Source organism: Rhyacophila brunnea, unplaced genomic scaffold (genome assembly GCF_057557595.1).
Source record: "Rhyacophila brunnea isolate RB1 unplaced genomic scaffold, BYU_Rbru_1.0 scaffold_23, whole genome shotgun sequence".
Taxonomy (NCBI): domain Eukaryota; kingdom Metazoa; phylum Arthropoda; class Insecta; order Trichoptera; family Rhyacophilidae; genus Rhyacophila; species Rhyacophila brunnea.
The window spans coordinates 2,767,243-2,790,688 of record NW_028232893.1 but is presented as its reverse complement, the minus strand read 5'-3'; the positions used below and the strand labels follow the sequence as shown (position 1 = coordinate 2,790,688).

General features: G+C 34.4%; 1 protein-coding gene across 3 annotated transcripts in view; it reads right to left on the bottom strand.

Annotated features, from left to right (window-relative positions):
* The window catches only part of Mhcl (Myosin heavy chain-like), a 477,652-nt gene that overhangs the window by 127,420 nt on the left and 326,786 nt on the right, over window positions 1–23,446 (bottom strand). For all 3 annotated transcript variants that reach the window (XM_085950232.1, XM_085950231.1, XM_085950233.1), the window contains 8 exons: window positions 23,014–23,231; window positions 22,650–22,773; window positions 21,976–22,138; window positions 20,043–20,143; window positions 18,423–18,532; window positions 17,217–17,404; window positions 15,786–15,871; window positions 14,363–14,519 (listed from right to left, as the gene is read on the bottom strand). In XM_085950232.1, coding sequence (XP_085806358.1) covers window positions 14,363–14,519; window positions 15,786–15,871; window positions 17,217–17,404; window positions 18,423–18,532; window positions 20,043–20,143; window positions 21,976–22,138; window positions 22,650–22,773; window positions 23,014–23,231 — 1,147 coding nt within the window. The remainder of the gene's footprint in view (window positions 1–14,362; window positions 14,520–15,785; window positions 15,872–17,216; window positions 17,405–18,422; window positions 18,533–20,042; window positions 20,144–21,975; window positions 22,139–22,649; window positions 22,774–23,013; window positions 23,232–23,446) is intronic.

The following is a 23,446-nucleotide window of genomic DNA, read 5'->3' as shown; positions in this document are numbered from 1 at the left end:
TAGGCACCTACATACCTAAGTGAGAAAGTACGTTGAACTTAATATTGGAGTATCGTTCAGACAAGTACTTGTACAAGTACAACTACGATGGCCGCGCGGCTTAAGCGTCGGCCTATAGCGTCGTGGGTCCCAGGTTCGAATCCTGGGTCTGCAAGTACACATATTGTTTTTCAATTTGTCTATGAGTCAGAGTATGGAGCTGATAGGTTGAGCAAGTGGCTAACATCCATTTCTCGTAAAAACAAAATCTGTTAATACAAACCTCCATTACGATCTTATGATCACATGGCCGGGGGAAACCTATAAATAAATGCGTTATCGTTCTTCACACAAAACATCCAACTACAGGTGCAAAATTTTCAATATCGTACATGGAATAAACTCCGCTCTTTATATAAATTTTCTTTGTAATATAAAAGGGAAGCTAAAATACTGCAGCTTATTTGTAAAAAAAATGTTTGTATTAATGTTGTATTTTTGTAATTGTCAAATTCCGTCCGATAGTTAGGCGCGTAGGTACTTCAGTGAAACGGCAAATAATTTTCAACAGTAGGTGCGACGAAATTTCTCACTAGTCGCCAATCGGAGACTGACAGTCGAGGTATCCGCACGTCGATTTGTTTTGTCATTGCGTCGGATGAAAATATTCTTAAATCGTGTAAAGATGACTAAAAACCGTATGTACTTAAAAATGAAAACATGTCAATGAATATACTATTATTATTAGTAGTATAACAATAAACGTAACATTAAATGGACGCATGTTGGATTTTTATGACAAATTATATTTCGTTCGGCACGCGTCATTTGCACAGTCTGCGCATCGCGTAGCCACGATCTTTTTAGACCATGCCTCAACTAATAATAAAATGCCTAATTCTTGTCAAATTTGGGATCACAGAGATTATCAATATATTTTTTTATCGTAAATATTTCACTATAATTATGTCGATATAAATTATACTGATGGTTTTATAAATGCGTTTAAAAATTAATAAATGTATAAAATCTTAACACCACTGCACATTTATATATATATGAAATATGACTATATTCTAAAACATTAGAGCGAGAGGTTTAAAAGAATACTATTTTATGTAATAAAAATACTTTATGCAGTTATCAAATGTTTAAAATAAATATAAAGGATAAGAAGGCTTCAAAATTATATAAATAGATTATCTACAACGTTTAAGGAATGTCCAGGATCATGCTTTGAAAATAGTATAAAAGCTCCATTTTGACCCACGCTGTGCACGTCCGCCCTTAAGCAGTCGATAAATGCAATTTAATAGAGTATTTTTGGCATGTTCTGCATCCACAGCATCTATGTTAATATGCTTATTTTTAGAAAGGCTAGATTAGTTGAATGTTAAGACTATAAAAACGTAAAATTATGCAAAATTAGCTAATTAAGTATTAATTTAAAATGGTCTCTTATTTTCGATAGCGACTATACCGTTTTCTTAAAATGCCATCCATTACCATAATACCACGCATGTCCATTTTCGACTTAGAACAACGCATCATTAAAAAAAATCAACAATAAAAACACACAGTATTTCGAAACACGAAAAAATATCAGATATTAATAATTTTTTTACAAATAAATTTATGATTTCGGATATTTCTTCTGGCGCCGAAATTATTATTGATTAAATATTTTACAAGTGGGCCGAGAGACTTCAATAATATACAATTGGTAATGACATCGTAAAAATTACATGCACAAAAAATATGTATCGACGGATATAGAAAATGTTTTATTGGTTCGCTAATAAATTAATATAAAATGCCACCACCCAATGCCTCTGCGCTATTCGCGTTTTATGAAAATTAATTATATATTAGAAGCTAAACATACTTATATAAATATATATTTTAAATAATATTGTGAACGGAAGTGACTTCGTAAATCAATGTTGAAAAGATCGAAATAAAAATATAGAAGTGTTTTATAGGATTTCTAAAAAGAAAACAATAAAAACATTTGTCATCAAAAGACAAAATTTCTAATTATTTATAACGGGACTAGATCAGGGGTGTTAACAATGCGGATGCGAGATGGAATTTGAGAGGGTGCATCAGAAATGCGCGAATCTGGCGACTGCTTGTCATGCGACCAATGACACGGCGCGAGTACATGTGGACGGCTCAATGAGGTGACGTTTAACGTAATATTAGCAATTCAGTCGTAGCCTGAATCTCGCTATTATTTTAAGCTAAAACTATGTCTTCATATTACATACTTAATTTGAAAATAACTTAGATTAAAACATATTAGAAGAAATATATATGTATATATACAGTGGCGAAGGGTGGAGGTAGGCTGTTAAGATCCGCCATAAATGGTGCACACTAAGCTTTGTCAGTCATACGTATTTGTTTTCATTGAAATACGACTACAATTTACAGATGGTTTTGGTTAGTTTTTAAAATTCAATTAAACCTTGCGAAACCAAGCTAAATTTGTAAATTGTACAAATACGTATGACTAACAAATTTTAACGACCACTTTTTATGGCGGATCTTAACAGCCTACCTCCACCCTTCGCCACTGGACTATAGAATATATATCAGGTGTTTCATAACTATTTATGTGCAATAAAGATTATTGTTACGTTCTCAAATCTTGTGAATTATTCGTCGAATGAACAAAAATAGTTTATTAATAAAACTACTCCATTTGATATAAATTACCGGATAGTTCTGCGTTTGATACTAGACGAGTCACAATATTAATTGTAAGTATTTACCTGTATTTAAAATAACAATAATAACAACGGCAAAGTGTGCCGGAGAAAACCGGCAATGATGCATCAACCTGCATATCGCATCATTTCACTTCACTTGCACATTTCAAAAACCACTTTGCTAGTAATCACTTCAGCTGTGGCTCGCGAAAAGAATTTCACCATTTCACTAGCAATCGTCCAAGAGTATGTACGTTCACGTGGGTTACATGAAAATATTATGTATGCAGTCCAACCCAGTACAAACTGTTGACCGAAAGCTGTCGTACCGGTAACAGATGACCACATAGCATCGAGATAAAAATAATGACGCGTTATTCGTGGAGCATTTCACGAGCATTTACTTTCCATACTACTTTTGAATTACCTATTCAAAATAGTCTAATTTATTTCCTTCTGTCTTTCCGTTGTATTCATGTGGTTATAATATTACGTATTTTACAACGTTTTTCTTAGCTCGTATTCTTATTTGTCCGGTGGTTCTTTGTCCGCTACAATTTGCAATCGATTTTTAACTAACTTCCCGACTAGCTAGACATTTGAAACTTTGCCTTGAACACGATGCCGATGCATTTTTTTAATACTTTTAACCATCTTTGTAAGACGTCAGGAAGCACACATAAATTAAGTAATTATAAAACAAAATTATCATTTATTTACATCAATCATCATATCACTTACTTATGACATTAACGGCTCGTCTTAGGTAAGCGCGTTCGGCGGCGCGTTGAGCGGCGCGCGCAAATCAAACGTAGGTATAACCGTATAAACGTATAACCAAAAAAAGATTTTGTCTACGAACATTTCCACACACGGTTATACAATTGAGTTGCGCGCGCCGCTCAACGCTTCGCCGAATTCGCCCACGTAAGACGCCCAGTAAGGAAAATAGCGATGCAGGCGACTCTTTTACTATTAGAGAAAAAATATCGTGTGTTTTTTTTCACTTAACTGGTCGACCCGCCACGCCCAGTCTAGTGCCCTGTCAACCCCCTCTTTGTGGGGGCCATGAATCTGACTGACCGCGAAATATAAAACTTTCCACGTGTCGGTTTCCGACGCTGGAAAACTTTGAGCATCACCTCTAAACGTATAAGTAAACCGTTGTTTGTCGATTTACAAGACGAAGTGACGTTAATCGTTCCGCGCATTTCACCGTTTTTACAAATACACAATAAATTACGATACCTACCTACCTACCTATGTAGCTCCTCTTTAACCGCTGCATTAAACACTACTTAACATGTTCATTCATCTTATTGTCTCTGGTTTTCTTTCTATACGGTGGTGCCAATAGTATTATAATGACTTATGCGTACACTTTCCATTGCGATTATTTAAATGCTGTGCGACCATAAATGCAAAAATACTTTCCATATTTTCGAAAATGGAATTAAGGGGATTCATTGTAGCAGCCACTGGCGAAGGGTGGAGGTAGGCTGTTAAGATCAGACATAAAATAAATAGTACACACGAAACTTTTTCAATCGTACGTATTTGTTTTTATTGAACTAAGACTACAATATTATGTGGATAGTGTTAGTCATTTTTTTAAATTAATTAAACCCTGCGTAAACCAAGCCATAATAGATAATAGTCAAAAAATAGTTGCATATCCATAAAACATCTAAAATTATGCCATTTTAAATGATACATAGTTTTATATATTTTATAGATAGAAGAATATTTTTTATCTCTAATGGTTTGGTTTGGCAAGGCTGAATTAAAAAAAAAACTAACCAACTCCATCTGTAATGTGCATCCTTAATTCAACGAAAACAAATAATTATGAATGGAAAAACTGTGCACAATTTTGTCGTATCGCCCAAAGTATACTAAAACCATATGGTTTGGTTTAGGCAGGGTTTAGTTGATTTTTAAGAACTAACCAATACTATTTGCAAATTGTTGTCTTAGTTCAATGAAAACCAGTACGTATGACTGAAAAAATTTAATGTGCACTAATTTATGTCGGATATTAACAGCCTACCTCCACCCTTCGCCACTGGTAGCAGCTAGGAAATTATTACGATTTTTCCTATACAAATTCAACTGTATTTTTCGGTTATAATATACTTGAAATACCTCATTAAGTGAACGAAACACGTGTCGTAGAAACCCTAATATATGGTAAATACCAAATGACAACCCATTTTACAACGTTTTTATTAGCTCGTATTCTTATTTGTCCGGTGGTTGTTTATCCGGTACAAATCTTGCAAATATTTGTTTGTTTGTTTTTTATTTACTTCATATCAAGTACAAGTTTGAGCATATTGAGCATAATAATTCAACAGAAAATTTAAAAACTTTGTATATAAAAAGTTCTTTTCATCTTGTAACTATTATGAATTAGAAGACAAACTTCATTGTTTGAAAATTCATTGAATGTCGCCACCTACTACGCACTGTCCATTTCATTGCTGAGCTGTTTAAAACTTGCACGCTAACGCACCAGTTAACGGCCCACGTGCTCGTCGTAGGTCAAAATTGAGTTTTTATTGTATTTTCAAACCATGATCCTGGACACTCCTTAAACGTTGTAGATAATCTATTTATATAATTTTGAAGCCTTATTATCCTTTATAGTTATTTTAAACATTTGATGACTGCATAAAGTATTTTTGTTACATAAAATAGTAGGGTAAGAGCTACTATTATGGGCCAGCTTCAATTATTGGCCACTTGCAGATAAAATCTAGTTTTTTAAGATATTAAATCAACATTGCCATCTGTTAAGTTATTAATAAATCTCGTCAATTGTTCCTCCGTTGGTAAAACAGATAATTGTTACTTTTAGCATTATAAAACAACCTCAAAACCGCATTTATATCTGACAGTTCGAGCGAAACCGTGAAATAAGTGCGATTTGTTGTAAATTGTACAAGGACATGACTTCTGTTAAAAGGTATGTTAAACATTTAATATCATACAAAATGCTAATCCAATTGACAAGTATCTATGTATTTGATTTATGTATACATCATTAGACATATATTTTGGAAAAAAATAGGTGGGTAGGTATATTATGATGGTGGCCAATAACTGATTCCAAAATACGTCCATTTTCCTTTATCGGCCGGCCTTGCTAATAATAGAATATGTGACTAATTAGTAAATTATTACATTTATTTTTATTAGTTGAATAGTGTTTTAACAGTATTATTGATCATCTTTGTTTTTATTATATTTCTCCGACATTCGTAGATAAATGTTGGCCACCTGGCCCATAATTGTAGTTTCGATGGCCGATAATAGAAACTTTTTTCTTGATTGTTCCAGAATAAAAATGCATCAAAATAAACGAATGAAATATAGTCAAGAACTGAAGAATAAAAGAAGCAATAGAGTATATGAAAGACCATAGTGAAGAGTCTTTACATTCAGTAACAAGAAGATTTGAAATACCAAGAAGCACACTAAAATTCCTTCCGCAAAAATCCTCTACTGAAAAGTTTTTTATACTGTTCCTACTGTGAACTTCAATGATTCTCATTTATCCTTTATGCTAGGTCAAGATGTTTGTTAACTTCTATTAGGGAGGTATAAGATTTGATTTGAAATCAATTTCCAACAAGCTCTACGTATTTAATTAAATATTCCTATCTCACTGTAACTCAATGTGAATGTGTTCTTTGTATTTTTAAGTAATATGTTACGTATGTCTAATAAAATGACGATAAAGTTGCATTAAGTACTTGATTGAACACTTAATAATGATGTGTGATCATAATATTACATAAACTGTTTTTTAATTTTTGTTTAAATAATGTTATTACAGCAATTTCGGGGTGGCCAATAATTGCATTTTTTGGTGGCCAATAATTGAAAAAAGTGGCCAATAATTGTAGATTTCTGCCTTTTATTTTGAATATTTTTTTCATGATGTAAAATATTTTTTTTTAAATGTTCTGATAATTGATTATTATAAACAAATAAGCAATTTAACAAATAATATTTTTTTATTTTACCTTCCTAATGATATCTGTCCACAAAAAATTAACAAAGTTGAAAAAATCCTTAACTGGCCAATAATTGTAGCTCTTCCCCTATTCTTTTAAACCTCTCGCTCTAATGTTTTAGAATATAGTCATATTTCGGTACATAACTGTGCAGTGACGTTAAGATTTTTTACATTTATTAATTTTTAAACGCATTTATAAAACCATTAGTATAATTTATTACGAGATAATTTTTGTAAAATATTCACGATAAAAAATTATATTGATAATCTCTGTGATCCCAAATTTGACAAGAATTAGGCATTTTATTATTCAAAAAATCGGCAAGATTAACACATTTGAAGATGATTCTAAAGATACTTATTATAAGCTATGTCTTTGATTTTTGATTATCTTCAACGTTTAAGGAGTGTCCAGGATCATGGTTTGAAAATACAATAAAAACTCAATTTTGACCTCCGACAAGCATGTCCCCCCTTAACAACAGCAAGAGGCAAATACACACTGACAACGAATACAATTAACTCTAACTTATATAACAAATTATTACAATAAAGTAGGTAAAAACTTGCCTACATATTAAGTCAAGGGTCACCATAAACAATATAACAAACAGATTATGGACAGTTGAAATGTTTGTAAAAAACCCCCTACCTTATCACTTCTGATAGGTACACTTGATACAGTGTGTATTTGCCTTTCGGTGAGTGCACATACTGCCTGAAGACGCCGAAAGGCGAAACCCGGGTCGACAAAAAACGACGCAAATGAAATAGTACAAAACTCAAATCCATTTGAATTAAAATCAAAATTCCATCAAGTACCTGTGCAATGACATTAATATGGACGAAGCATCTGGAAAAAAAATGACACTCACTTTTTTGTCGGGTCTGCCGAATGGCATAATCTGTTCTAGCGCCATTACAATAAAGGTGATATTGCTATAAATTCCCGATGCTTTTTGTCGGGTCTGCCGAATGGTTCGGTTTGAACGGGTTCACTCAAATGAACATTGACACAAGAAACACTGTTCTAACGCCATTACAATAAAGGTGATATTGCTATAAATTCCCGATGCGTGATATCGCATAATTAAAATTGCGTGGCGTCTACTTATACATGTGCGAATATCGCTATGCACGAATTTACTTGCTAGCTACTGTATTGAGTGCGTTGTCCATTAATAATGTCATTGGTCGATAGTATTAATCGAAGAATATTTTGATTATTTTTTGTTGTTGAATTATAAAGAAAAAACCTTCTACATCGAATGGCATTATTAACTTAAAACCTTATAGAACTAGAGCAGGGGTAGTCAACCTTTTAATACCAACCGCCCACTTTTGTACCTCTATTAATAGTAAAATTTTCTAACCGCCCACCGGTTCCACAGTAAAGGTAATTTATAAAGTAGGGAAGAAACTTTACTTTAAAAAATTCATAAAGCAGAGTTATAGCAAGTTAAAGCATATAATAATAATTGCTTAACAAATACTTTATGTCAGACTTTCGCTAAGTTTGGCAGAATAAATCTTTATAAAACAACTTACCGTAGATAAATCTTTTTATTTATACTTTGCATACCTAGCGCCATTTAGTTTCACTTACGTAACGTGAACTAAACTTATGCGAGGGCGATACAAATAGTAGATATATTATATATTTTCTGAAATTGAAATTGTCACGGAGAATTTCATAAAAACATAATGAAAATGTTTTTAAAACCCCATGAAAGCAGGAAAGCCCACTAGTGGACGGTAGGCATGGGCCCCACATCCTGAAACGGGCCCCCAGGCTAGGATTTTTGGCAGGCCCCCCTACCTATCACTAAGGGTAAAGGCAGTGTGACGCACTGCAGTAGCGTTTTTCAAATGGTGTACGCGATAAAATTAAAATGTATTTTTAGTATGTAGGTACCTAAATCCATTTGAATTATGGAGTTGTCGAGTATCGGCGCACAGTTAAAAATCTCATCATACAACCAAATATTTTTATTATTAATATCACTGAAGTAAAATAGCGCCGCGGGAGACTTTTTTTTACTATTAGAACAAATTTGTGATCTCTGTTTATCTCACTTATCTGGTCGACTCGTCACGCCGGGCCCTTCCTGATCCCGGGTCCCCAGGCTAGAGCCCTGTCAGTCCCCCCCTTGTGGGGGCCATGGCGGTAGGGACCAGGTTGACTACCCCTGAACTATAGTATCGATATTTGATCTCAAGATAAACAATAATGCTAGAGGAACAAATCAAAATGATTGAGCCCAATTTATGTGGAGCGGTGAAAACGTTAGATTAGGCTAATTTTCGAAAAAAAAAAAATGGAAATCGGTTTATTAATCAACAATAATTTAAAATTAAAGCAAGCATATATTATGACTGCCAAAGAAAGGCAAACGAAAATTAGCTACGTGGGTTTTTAAAATAATTAAAGCGGCTACTGGTTTCTTGTCCAAATTTATGGTCAAAGCCAATGTTGTTATAGTCTTAATATCTTCCAGGTGCACTTTGGTACGCCAATTGGGAGAGCAATAACTACGTCCAATCAAAATGATTCAAATATTGATATATTCCACTTACGTGAGTTGATTTTAGATGGACGTTGTTTTATAAGTTTTTAAGATAGCGCCTCTCAACCCAGTTCACTCTGTGTGCTTATATGTACTTTTATTTTTATTATTTTATTATTTACTCATAATATTACCATGTATTTTTATTTTAACATTGTTAACGGCGTTAACGCTTATTTTTTATGTCATGTCTTGAACGCTTGGAATTTATAATTTGGCATGTTCATTATAAAAAAAAAATAGATAATGGAACAGAAGTAAAATTTTTGAAGGCTAACTTCACAAGAATGTACTCTCACAAATACTGAAGCATGTTTTTCAAGAATGACAAAATATAATATCCGGAAGAATTAAAAATATCTGCTACCGAATAATTCAGCTGAATCTTGTAAAATCTCTCCATTATTACTTACTGTGACCATGACCATGACCATAAGGGGGGGGGGGGGGGGGGGGGCTGACAGGGCTCTAGCCCGGGGGCCCGGCGTTGTAGGTCGAGCAGTTAAGTTGGAAGAACGCACACCACCAATTTGTTCTAACAGTAAAAAAGCGCTATTTTGTTTGAAAAATATTAACATTTAAAAATATGTTGTTATGCGATGCAACTTGATGTGATTGATATTCATGTGCAGAATTTTATGTTATAATTGTTTTTTAATGTGTTTCCTGACTGATAAAAATATCTTTTTATCCAATACGGCGAAGAGTCACATCTTACTTGACTACCACAAAAAGGAGTCGCAATCAGTGGTTTATAATAATATGATGACAAGTGCAAACTACTCAATAATTCAAGTGAATTTATTAAAAAGAAAAAATACTCTACATTTTACCTTGTGGAACCGTGGGTTCCGCTGAATACCATTTGGGGAACACTGTTGTAGAACATCACACTACCCTTAACTTTAGAGATAGGTAGGGGGGGCCACCAAACATCCTGGCCTAAGGGCCAGCTTCAGAACGTGGGGGCCATGACTGTGACAATACTACCTACAGAAAAATTTTGCTGACGCGATTTTGTATTTGGGTTTTCTCTGCTAAAAGGACAAACTCGAACCTCAGTTGGAATGGTAGGACATTGTGACTTGGGATTCTACGGCCGACGCAAAAGGTTTGCAGGGTCTTACCGCAAATGATAAAGTCTTTCTTCATCAAGGCTTAGCCATAATAGATTCAATTTAATGGAGCCTAATTAAGGTCTTCAAAGATTGACTCTAGGGACACTCCCTACGTCCCTACATACTTTGTAGCAAATCATGGCTGTAGCGAATGTGTCTGAGTTTCTGCTTCTTTTATTATCAACAATCTGTCGCCATATGAATAAATTAAATATATAGGATCAATATAGAGCAGTGGTCTCACATGATAATTAACTGTGGCCACACAATTGACATTGACAGTTCTATAGAAACGTCCGCACCAAATTTCAATTTTGATTTGAAAAACTTAAAGCTAAATTTTATTTACTAAAAAAATGGATCAATTTACTTTATTATTTAATAAAAACAATTGAACATTTTTTTTTTTTCGGACCATGTCTGATCCTAATAGGATTATATGGGCCTCCACAGCGTAGAGGTTTGTATTAACAGATTTTGTTTTTTACAAGAAATGGATGTCAGCTAGTTGCTCAACCTATTAGGTCCATACCCTGACTCACACATAAATTGAAAAACAATATGTGTAGTTGTCAGACCCAGGATTCGAACCTGAGACCCACAACGTGATAGTCCAACGCTTAAGCCGCGCGGCCACCGTGGGTGTCTAAACATTTTAGTACCTACATATCTATTTATTTCCAATGCGAGCCTCGTGGCTGCTTCTAAGTTTACATCTGTCAACTGGCTTCAATATTTGTTTTTATAAAGTGCATTACACTGAATGATCTTTCACAGTATACAGTAGTAGGAAAAATCGACAATATTGATAACGCAATTGTTGCCAATTCTTTGAATTGACTTGATTCTTGGTCAACGTGGATCATTTGAGCGTGGAAAGAAAAAGAAAAGAAGTCATGTGTATTGTCCGGCAACTTCATCTTGGCTACGTGGCAAATCTGTGAACTACGTACAGCTAATCGAACTTCCGGTTTCAAATTAGGAACGCCCCCAAATTTTTCATTACATTTTTGACACTTCGTATTGGACGCATCTATCAATTTACGTAATTTGAAGCTTTTTATATTCAAAAGATGTCTAAAACAATACGAAATGATGTTCGAATTATTATCAGTAAACTTTTGATTTATTGCGAAGAAGAAACAGAGTCGTATTTAAAAGGCAACAGGCATACAATACTTTCAACAAGCCCATTTGACGGGTTCCTGTCATGTCAGGTATGTCAAAATTCAGTGTTGTAATACTAGAAATATTTCCCCAAATACTGGAAATTATGTTTGTATATTATAAAGTTATGTGTATCGTAATCTATTTTATTAATATTTTTAGACGTATAATAATTAAGTATAAATGATCATTAGTTAGATAATGAATTGTCCTATTTTTTCCTAATTATTTTCCTAATTTTTAAACCGATAAGTAGGTACATATTGTTTTAAAATTTATGTAAGGTGGATATAATTTAATTTATAGAAAATTATTTTCACAGTATGTGTTTCTACAACAATTTTACTAAAAATACGATATAAAGACATCATTTGTAAATTATAAAACATGTGATTGGGTCATCAATATAATATTGAATATGTTATATCTTTCTACTTCTTGTTTTTTAGTCATTATTTGTGTTCTAGTTATTTAATTAATAAATACCTGCAGCAATATTATCAGTTAATGTGGGTTCAATGATACATTTCCTTCCAAATTCAATAATTACGCTGTATTAATTAACCTAATATAATAGTAATAATTAAGAGGTGAAATTATTTGAAAAAAAAATTCTATTGATATTTATTGAACAATAATTAGACTTATAAATTAATGTACTTATAAACTTACTGAGAATATAATTGATATAAACTAAAAACCTAATTTCGCGGGATATGGTTTCTCAAAAAATGACAACACTGTGAAATATTCTATACGCGATAAGAGCGACTTCCTGTTGTTGCCTAAATAATGTTGTCGTACAGTATTTAATAAATTTCATAATTTTATTAATAAATTTTTGAAATATTATTCTGTAAAGCGCTGGTGGCCGCATGTGGCCACCAGGGCTGCACATGAGAACCACTGATCTAGAGTGATGATGATAATGTTACGTGACACAAATTAAGTCGTATTATAAATATTTCGTTCAGGTGAAAAAGTTGATTCGACGCTCGTGTACATTCATGGTAATCTAAATTGAGAATAACATTTAAAAAATTAAATGATTAATAACATTGCTCGACTTGAAGTCGAGAGAAGGAACATAGATGGAAAGGAAAAAATAATAAAACTAGAATAAAAAAACTAATTTCCACTTAAATGGAGGTATCTGTGGGCGGCCGTTGGAAGTTTTAGATGAAATAATTATCACGCGATAATCTAGAGAAATTATCATAAGTGAAACATATAAGGAGAGCGTTGTGTAATACATTTGGCATGGTAAACAAAATGTTTTATAGGTACAGTCTAAATTCAAGGTGGGCAATCTTGTCAATAATTGACGTGCGATAATTGTAACTTGATAATAATAATATTATTATATGCATATCATTGGAAGCATTCCGTTTTCTTAATTAGTCATTGATACCAGTAGCGAAGGGTGGAGGTAGGCTGTTAAGGTCCGCAATAAATAGCGCACATTAAACTTTGTTAGTCATATGTATTTGTATTTATTGAACTAAGACTATAATTTACAGATGGTGTTGGTTAGTTTTTAAAAATCAATTAAGCCCTGCCTAAACCGAACCATTAAAGTTTTGGTATATTTTGGACGAAACGACAAAATTATGTACACTTTTCATTCATACTTATTTGTTATAGTTGGATTAAAAATACATATTATACAAATATTGTTAGTTCATTTTTGCCTAACGAAACTATATCATTTTACCTATAAAATATCCAAAGTTATATATGATTTAATTGCATAATTCTAGATATTTTATAGATAGACGAGTATTTTTTAACTATTATCTATTATGGCATGGTTTTCGCAGGGTTTAATTGATTTTTTAAAAACTAACCAACACCATGTGTAAAGTGTAGTCTTATTGCAATAAAAACAAATACGTATGACTGACGAAATTTAGAGTGCACTATTTATGGCAGATCTTAACAGCTTACCTCCACCCTTCGCCACTGATTGATACAAGTGTGTTATCCAATTGAATGAATCTACTTCTCTCGATGTGTCTTATATCGAAAATTGGCAGCAACATTGCAGTACATTTCTTTGTCCTGAACCAGTCGTATCACATCACCAACACCTTGGATATTGACCCACTAAAGGTTGCATAGCCAAGACAATCCGTCCGACCTGGTTGCCACAAAGGCCAACTATACCTAATGCTTTTAAAAAAAATGCGGGTGTCTTATTGCTGACGTGAAGAACACTTCACATAGTTTAGTATGTCTAGTAATTGTTACAAAAAGTGCTGATACTTCGATACAAACCTACCCTAGATATCTGCCGCAGCGGCTGAAATCAGTCTTGTATATAGAATAGATACGCTGCAGTCCATTAGTAACACATAACGCCTGTTTGCCGTGATGATTTTTCGTTTGGTTTATATACTGATGCTGTTATCAGAACATACTGAACACAGTACCTATGTGTCTGAGATGGAATACGTACATACGTACCCTAGCAGAAAAAAACGGAAGGTACACCAACATAAACCATTATGTATTCCGTGTAAAAACAAAGAAGTTGTTCGATGAGTAAATATTCAGTTCTGTCTGCCAAAATTTGACAATATTATTCCCTACCATTCTATTATCACGAAAGTTATGATAGCGCATAAAGCTTATTTAAAATTGACACCACCTATTGAACTATTTAAAAAACATCATTAGAAAATTTATTACAGATTCAAACCGATGATAGTTTCAGTAGACTTAAGAGATGGCAGTATAAACACAACATACATTAAATTTTCAAAATAAACAATGAACAAAAATAGTTCCTACCTGACTGAGCCCAATTCTATACAGCGAGCGGTCCAGATCAATGGCCAGAAGCATTTCTTCAACGTGCCTTCGTTGCTCGTCGGGTGTCATGGAGGTTGGTAAGGGTTGAAGAGATGTTCCTTCAGATCCCTGCTGTGACGCAGCTAATAACCTGAACCTGATAATGAGAAGAAACATTTTAAAGTGAATTTCAGTGAATTTATGCAACATGAATATTTTGGGATCAATGGTATTAATTATATGTACGAAAGTCACATTCTTCTGCTATTTGCGGGTACTTTCTGCACTCCTGTTTAATTTTAGTACCTTATAGTACATTTCATTACGTTTTTACTATCCGCAATTTACGTAATGATGAAATCCAATTTATTTGAACACATTCAATACAATGCATAACATCATTGACATGAATTCCAGACGTGCGGTCTATGACTGCAGTGTCCAAGACCAAAGTTACGTCATACACAATACGATTGTTTAAGTTTGTTGTTTTTTTTTTAATTATGCTCCTAAGAATGCTTCAGCAAACAAAAACATTGTCGGTTCAAAAGAAAAGAAACATTCTCGAAAAGCGGCGACATAACACGTTGACATAATATGCTCTAATCCAGGGGCGGGCAAACTTTTTGGATGGAGGGCCAAATTCAAGAATTCAAAATGAGCGGTAGGCCGCAAGTAAAATACCATTTTTAGATATACACTATTTATTATCACGAAAAATAAACATTACAAAAAAAATAATGAGAAGAATGAAACTGTTGTACATTTTTGAACATTTTTTTAAATTTAGGTGTTAATTTTGTAGTTGATATTGTTCAAAATCAAAGCTCAAAACTGCTAGTAAATGGGCATCGGAGATATTTGATCATAAAGAATTTTTATTGAGGTTCATGATCGAAAATATTTGTTCACATATATAGGTTCATCCAAAAATAACGAACATTTTTCTTGCATACCTACTCTTTAAAATGGTCGAATTTGTCTGAATTAAGGGCATTATAAAATTTGGAGATTTCTTCACGACGATGCAATTCTCTTGAATCAGTGTCACACTGCAGATTAATAATCTCAAGTTGTAGCTCTGTCGGTAAACTATCAATATCTATTGAAATCGATGTTCAACGTAGAAAATCGTGGTTACATAGTGTGAGACGAGACGCAAGGAATACGTACCGAGATAATACATTTACGAAACAACAAATTCTTCAAATTATGATCTATTGTCAATATTTTTTAAAAAGTTATTCGTAATCACAAGTACAATTATCGATGGCGGGCCGCGAAAAAATACCCGGCGGGCCGCAGTTTGCCCTCCCCTGCTCTAATCTAAACCAGTTTGTATGAAAGCGAAAAATTGAAGTTTCACTGCAGTTAATATATTCACAACATCAACGATTTTATTGAAATTATAATTATTACAAACCTTCGCGCAAACTCAGCAAGCGGCAAGGAGTCTGGGAATCCTTGCTTGTGCATTCTTGCAGCTTCCAGCAGTTGGAATCCCCTGAACTGTAAAAATGAAAGAAAATCATTAAAAATACATTAACATAATGAGGTCACAAACACTCAAAGTCTAGTAAACGAAGATACAATAGAGAAAAATAATTTTGGGCTATCTGAAACCATCCTTATGTGGCGACCTTTTTTGTTTGAGCAATGTTTCATAATATTCTCTTGATTTGAATAATATTTTGCCATATTTTAGTACATAGGTTTATGTCTTTGATGTGGAATTCTCACTTAACTCAAAACTAGCAAATCACACATACACAAAGTTAGAACTGGATAACAATGAAAAATACTTTGCCAATGAGACTACGTTACTTGTTTACCTGAAATGAATTCACGGTGCGTTAAAATAAATGAAGTGTTAATAAATTAACACATAAAAAATTATTATGACCTGCGTGTTATAATTTTTAATTCGCACATGCTTGATATGTAACAATATTTACCTCCATACATTGAACACATCGTTGCTACGCTACATCAAGCTACATCGTTGCATAAATAAAACTAATTCTACATAAGTACTTAGACAGCTGTTGGCAATCTTAAAAACTGTTTGTATTACAGCACTTGATGGCATTTTTAGAATGTTTCATTGAATTGGTGTCAATACAAAAATATCAGTTGACATTTCATACGTTTCATAAATGCACGTATGACGCATTTGATTTTTGTGATTATTCATTGAAACATTAAAAAAAATTGTAGTAATGACGCGTTTAATTTGCATTATAATGTGAATGTTTTGGTTCGGTACAAGTCAACCATATTTTATCCACAAAATGGTCAAGTATGATAGAAATTAATAAAACAATAACAAACGTACTTTAGAACTTATCTTGGCAATAGCTATGCATTTAATAATTCATAGAATCGACTATATCGAATTATTTGTGTGAATCGATGAATTAAAATTATGTTGAAATGCTTGCAGTTTTTGACAGATGCAGATGATAATACACTGCGGCTTTTGTATCGAGACATACATGTCATCATCACAGTAGTTTCTGGAACTAAAACAGTTGCAATGCCATGCTTGCAAAATGTGTGTGGCATAATACTGTAATCACATACAGCACTATGACGTAGATGTCAATATATAGAAGGCGCACAGTAATGTGAAGTTTGCTTTAAATAAATCAGCAATGCGAAATGGCTTCTACTTTCATCTTCATTGGCCATGTCCCCCCCTTAGCTGCATCATATGGACACAACACGGCACCTCCAAGAATCCTTTACTGACTTTCGAGTTTATTTTTCTTACATTTGGGCTTCATCTAGTAGAGAAAGCTTTCTTCAACGGTTTTCTCTATGTATAAGAAGATTTTGTACATAAAAGTCTCACCTGGGATCTCAACAGTGGTACATCCAGGGGGGCATCGTGCGGGTGATTGGGAGCCGTACCAGGGTTGGGTCTGCGAGCTAAAGCGCAGAACACAAACCTTGGCCTGGTGCGTCTGAGTGCACCTAGAACCCCCTCCGCCCCAGATTGGACCTGCGCCACCATGGAACGACGGTTCACTACCACTGTACCTGGAGAAATAAAAACCATGTCAATTTATTCATTGGATAATTGTATAAAATAATACCTAGTAAAAGGTACATGGAAGCAAAATACCGTTGGATAGATTTACATGTTTATTCAAAAAACTTTTGCCTACACACTGCGGTAATGAAGAAAATTCATAATTGTGTATATTGACCAAATTGTGTACGCTGTCAATTCAGTCAATTAAATAAGTTATACCAGTAGATTTTTCTTTATATCTAGTCCTAAATAATAAAGCAACTATAAAGTAAGCAAAACAAATGAAACTTTACAACGTTTTTCGTGGCTGTAATAGGATGGCAGTTTTAGTTCTAACTTATTCCCTTAAAATGGAGACTGCATGGCATGCAAAATGCATATTATGCATAGTGCTAGTATCCAGTAATAACATTCAAAAAATCAACACTCGTACATGCTGTGCTACGTCCGTTATCTTGGAAAATGATAAACCAACCCTCTTGAGCTTCAAAGTAAAATTTTCAGTTGTATTTCTCAATAGTATCTTGTTTTTATTAAAATTAATATCTCAGGAAATGTTGATTTTTACAATAAACGTAAAGCCCTGTAAATTCCCAGTTTTCAGTAAACGCTACAAATTCCTATTACAGGTGTGTATTTTTTAATCTTCTTCAACTATAATTATTTGAGACATTTTTTTAAATTCTTAGCCAATGGTTAAAAAACTAAAAATCGTCTGCCATTTTCCAAGATGGCGGCTGTCGCACAGCAAGCGTGGGTGTAGATTTTTGGTATGTAATAACTGGACTAGTACTAGCACTATGCAAATTCAAAACCACCCCTTTTATGAAAATGATTACTATGTGAGAATATGAATAATATTACGAATTAAATATATTTTATACATTTTAAATATTCAATATAAGTTCAAAAGCTATACTATAATTATTATTTTATCGATCAAAATTTGCTGATTTTTGGTAAACATTGCAGATATTTGAGTAATTCTCTTGTATTTTTATGCACATTTCCATATTTTGTTACCTGTAGTGAGTGTTCTCCTGATGCTGGAGGCCCTCCGGAGACTGGCCTGGGCGTCAGGTCCTGCACCGCATAAACCTCGGCTCCAGACAAACAGCCTCGACATGTCTTCACTGCAATCGAAAACATTAAGTATACAATATTATATATTGATCAATTTATATTAATCTAGAGAAGCATTGTGAATAGCCGATTATCAATTTACTTTTAAATTAATTTGATAAATACAGGAGACATCCCATCATATAAAATCTCATCAATAAAGCGGATAATTGTGCATAAGAAGTCAAAGACATCTCACGAATATTGTATATTAAAATCATCATTATTGCAATATACGCCTAATAACACAAAATAATCTCACACATATTGCGAGTGGAGAACTATAAGGTTCTAAGTGTTTGTTTTTGGCAAAACAAAAGTAACAATGCCGCAATTTAGAATACTACTTCATTGTTGGATTGGCTTTGTCAAGGATGAACACTTAGAACCTTGTAGTATTAGGCTCGCGAGATATGGTCCAAGTTTAACTAAAAGTATGTACATACATATTATTCTATGTACAATTTCACAGGACAAAATCATCAAAATATAAAAACCAAATTATTTTATAGAAACAGATTATCTAAAGTGATATGAGGCGTCTAATTACAAAAAGCGACAAGTCCACAATTCAATATTATCGGGAAACAACGTTTTTATGTTTCTAGCTTCAATTATTTGTTTTAACGTCGTGAGATTTTTTTTTCCCGTTGTATTCTATATCGAAATTAGAACCAAATGGCAATTTGTTTCAGCCGATAAACTCTTAAATGTAATAAATATAGACAAAATAAAATTGGACTTAGCGCTACTTGTACTTCACTTTTTAATTTATCCCGCATAAGGCACATATTTCCGTGGCACTGTCATAAGTTTACCAGATGCTACAGCATGGGAGACGCCCTTTTCAATATGGAACGTTCCCTTATTAACTTAAACACGCGCAAAATCAACCAAGCTTTAAATAATATGAAACACGGACTTGGCGCTTTTTGTAATAAATCGAGACTTAAAATATTTTTTTTCGTAGGGTTATGTCGCGTTTTGGAATCTATAGATCAATACATATTGTGTAAAATTATACAAAGAATACGTGGGTATTTTTTTCTCGATTTTGACCAAATGTGGACTTATCGCTTTTTGGAATTAGACGCCTCATATAAAAGAATATTGATAAGTAAGTACTCAGTAAGTAAGTATACAATTTAAATTTTCATGTATTTATTGCAAAAAGGGGTTTATGCATAAAAACATCATTCACTGCTAATATTGAATCAGTTTTTGTAATAAGACACCTCATAATATGTATGTTTAGAATAAACATCTGACAGTATAGCTGTAGACGCGTTAGTACAATACTACAATAATGATTTAAGTGAACAAATGAATGTAGATTTGCTAATTGACACGCATGAGAAGAGTATTAATTCATTAATGAAAGAATTAAATTTGTATGAGTGGACTCCAGCGAACTCAGATGTTGTATGGACGTGGTCGTTTATCAGGTCCATGACACTGCTGCATCCATGTAATATTATATCAAAGCTCCAAAATTAAAATTTAGTTGTTTATTTTACGTACTCTGTACTCTCCTGCAGAAGTCCAATTGCATTTCTGGAGACAGGATTCTCTCGGCTCGCCTTAAGCCACCCGGTAGCGTTGTACAGAACTGGATACGTCCCCTATAAAACATGATGGAAGCCAAGTTATTAAATAGCTACTATGTTTCTCCATCACAGCATCCTCAAGCACCTTGGCTCAAAGTACTTTCTGGAACAACAAAAAATCTTCTGAAGGAATGGAATGTGAGACCAAAATTGATAATGAAATATCATAAAGTATCAGGATAGCATGACATGCAAGGAGGTGTTCAATTCGATTTACATATTTTTTTTCAAAAAATTTGAGACATGCTAAATGAAATGGTTGGTTTACCAATTAAACTACGACTCAATTCATATTCATGCAAATATTTCCTAATAATTACTATGTATCTGAGGTGTTTTCAAATTCTGTCAATCTAGACATCATAGGGTGAAAACACCTTGGTTATTAGGAAATACCTGCTTTGATAGCACTACAGTCATTAGCTTAACTAGTAAAGCACTCACCTGACATACCTAATGTGCATGAGGTTTTTACTTGATAAGTATATTACGAGGGTGGGTCAATAATTCCTTAGAAAAAAGCATTAAAACAGTTTTTATTTTTGTATTTTTTTTTATTTCTCAACATAATCTCCTTGGAGCTCAATACACTTGGTTAGACGTTTCTCAATTTTTTTAAACCGTCAGAAAAATAAGTTTTCGGAAGGTCCTCAAAATAAGCATTTGTCCGATCGATGACTTCTTCATTTGAAAAAAAACGTTGTCCACTTAGCCATTTTTTTAAGTTTGGGAAAAGGAAAAAGTCACTGGGGGCTAAATCTGGCGAATACGGTGGGTGGTCGACCAATTCGAACTTCAATTCTTCAATTTTAGCCATTGATCGTAAACATGTGTGAACACGGGCATTGTCCTGATGAAAGAGGATTTTTTTCCTGTTTAAATGAGGCCGTTTTTCTTCAATTTTGTTTTTTAGCTGGTCCAATAAAGATGCATAATAATCCCCTGTTATTGTTTTTCCTTTTTCCAAATAGTCAACGAAAATAATTCCACGTGCATCCCAAAATACAGTAGCCATAACCTTACCAGCTGATTTTACGGTTTTCGCCTTCTTTGGACATGGTTCGCCTTTCGCAATCCACTGCTTTGACTGTTCTTTCGTCTCGGGAGTATAGTGGTGTATCCATGTTTCATCTACAGTCACAAAGCGACGAAAAAATTCATCCGGATTGCGTTGCATGAGCGACAACAGGGCTTTAGAGGCCACCACCCTATTGCGTTTATTGTCGACTGTGAGCAAACGCGGCACCCATCTTGCAGAAATTTTTTTCATGCCCAATTTGTCATGTAAAATAGAAATGACGCTACCTTTTGAGATCCCTGTAACCTCAATTATCTCACTCAACTTTAATCTTCGGTCACTTAACACCATATCGTGGATTTTATTGATCATTACTGGTGTAGTCACCTTTACAGGACGTCCTGTGCGTGGTTCATCTTTTGTTGATGTACGACCACGTTTAAATTCATTTAACCAGTTATAAATAGTTGCAAGTGAAGGAGCAGATATGCCGTGAACTAAATCCAACTCATTTTTTATTTCCTTTGCTGTTAACCCTTTTATATTAAAATGTTTAATAACAGCTCTAAACTCAATTTTCTCCATTTTCCATTTATCCATTTTCCACAAGCAAATTTTTTTTTTAAATGTACGAGAAACACACAACAACCCGACCAATCTGATTGAAACTTCGCAGCATACTGAATCGGTAGTGCCGCTGCATGAAAACAAACCGCTTACAGTACTAGTCGCGCCACCTGTCGGCTTTTCTAAGGACTTATTGACCCACCCTCGTATTTACTCGTGCACTCATGTGTACCATAAAATTTAAAAATTAACTCATAATTACCTGCATATGGTGCAAGACAAACTGGTGAGGATGGCCGGCCCTACGCAACAGCTGATGCTGTGCCATTGCACCGACTCCACCAAACTGACTCCATTGGGTGACCGCACGCTCCACAAAACTACCGTCGGATGCACCAGGATGCATGGATTCTTCGTCCAACAGCCTGGAAAAGAGATTTATACAATACTTACTATAATAAAGGTAGATGGCAGATACAATGGACGAGTGGTAATGTGTCTGCTTATGACGTCATGGAACCAAAACCCACAACAGGAAAAGTCAAGTAACATTTTTCAATGTGTGTTTGAATTCAGAGCATGGACCAAATAGGTTGAGAAAATGGCTAACAACCAGGATGGAGACACATGTACTTTACAGTTTTTTGTGGGTCTTGGCTTCCTTCAGGAAGCATCTCTATTCCCCGCGGTCTGCCACGAGCTCCCCCCACTACTTAAGTTTCAGGAATACGGTGTCTCTTTTATACTGCCACAACTGCCTAGGTCTCCTGACCTACCGTTCCGCTTTTGACCTATTCAAGAGGAGGCTCTCGGGTTTCTTACATTGACATAGCTTGCTTTAACATAAGCTGTAGGTATATTCCTCATGGGTGAGGAAGAGTTCAGATAGACATTCATTAAAACACAATCAATACAGAAAAGTAGCCTTCTACTCACCACAAGAGCCCCTTGCGGTCAGCGTCGCGTAGATCTGCCTGCGATGTACGCACCAATGTGTTTTGTGGAGCTCTATCCAGTAATTCCACCATCGGTCCTGGGTTCATCACTTCTGCAATCCAATCTGGAAACAAATTTAAGGTTTTTTCAGAATCTGACATGATGTTTACAAAAAATGAGTTGTATGGCGAGCACACGCTGTAGAAGCAAAGCTTTTATTTTGATTTCCATTTTGATAATCTTCAACACCGTTGACCTGTAAGTACAAATGCTAAAATTTCCATGAGAAAGGACGATTTACGCAAATACATACTACTTTTATTGCAATATAGTATGGTTAATGAAACAATCATTATCAACTCACCGTCTCCGTCATCATCGGCGACTCCTTCTTGCCTGCAAGCAGCTCTGGGTGCCAGAACTGCCCTCTCGTGAGCCAAGAGTTGCAGTCGCTCGTGGAGGTAGTTGGCAGCTAGCTGATAGAGACCGGCACCTCCCGATGCACCGAGGCTTCCACCTGACAGGCCCGGAGGATCCACCAAGAGTAAAGAGCTCACAGTTCTTGCACCGGTGGAGAGAGCCCTGAAATAATAGTGAAGTTTTAATGTTGTGCAATTTCAGTGTTAAATGCGTGATTTTAATTTGAGGAGTTGTGCGTTATAATAACAAGCGTATTTATTTACACAGACGTTGACCATAAAAACAAAAACAAGTATGATTAGTACACAGTTATGAGTGGATACATTAATTGAAATGAGAAAAGGCCTCTTTTTTCTTGCCCCTGAGTGGCAGTGGCA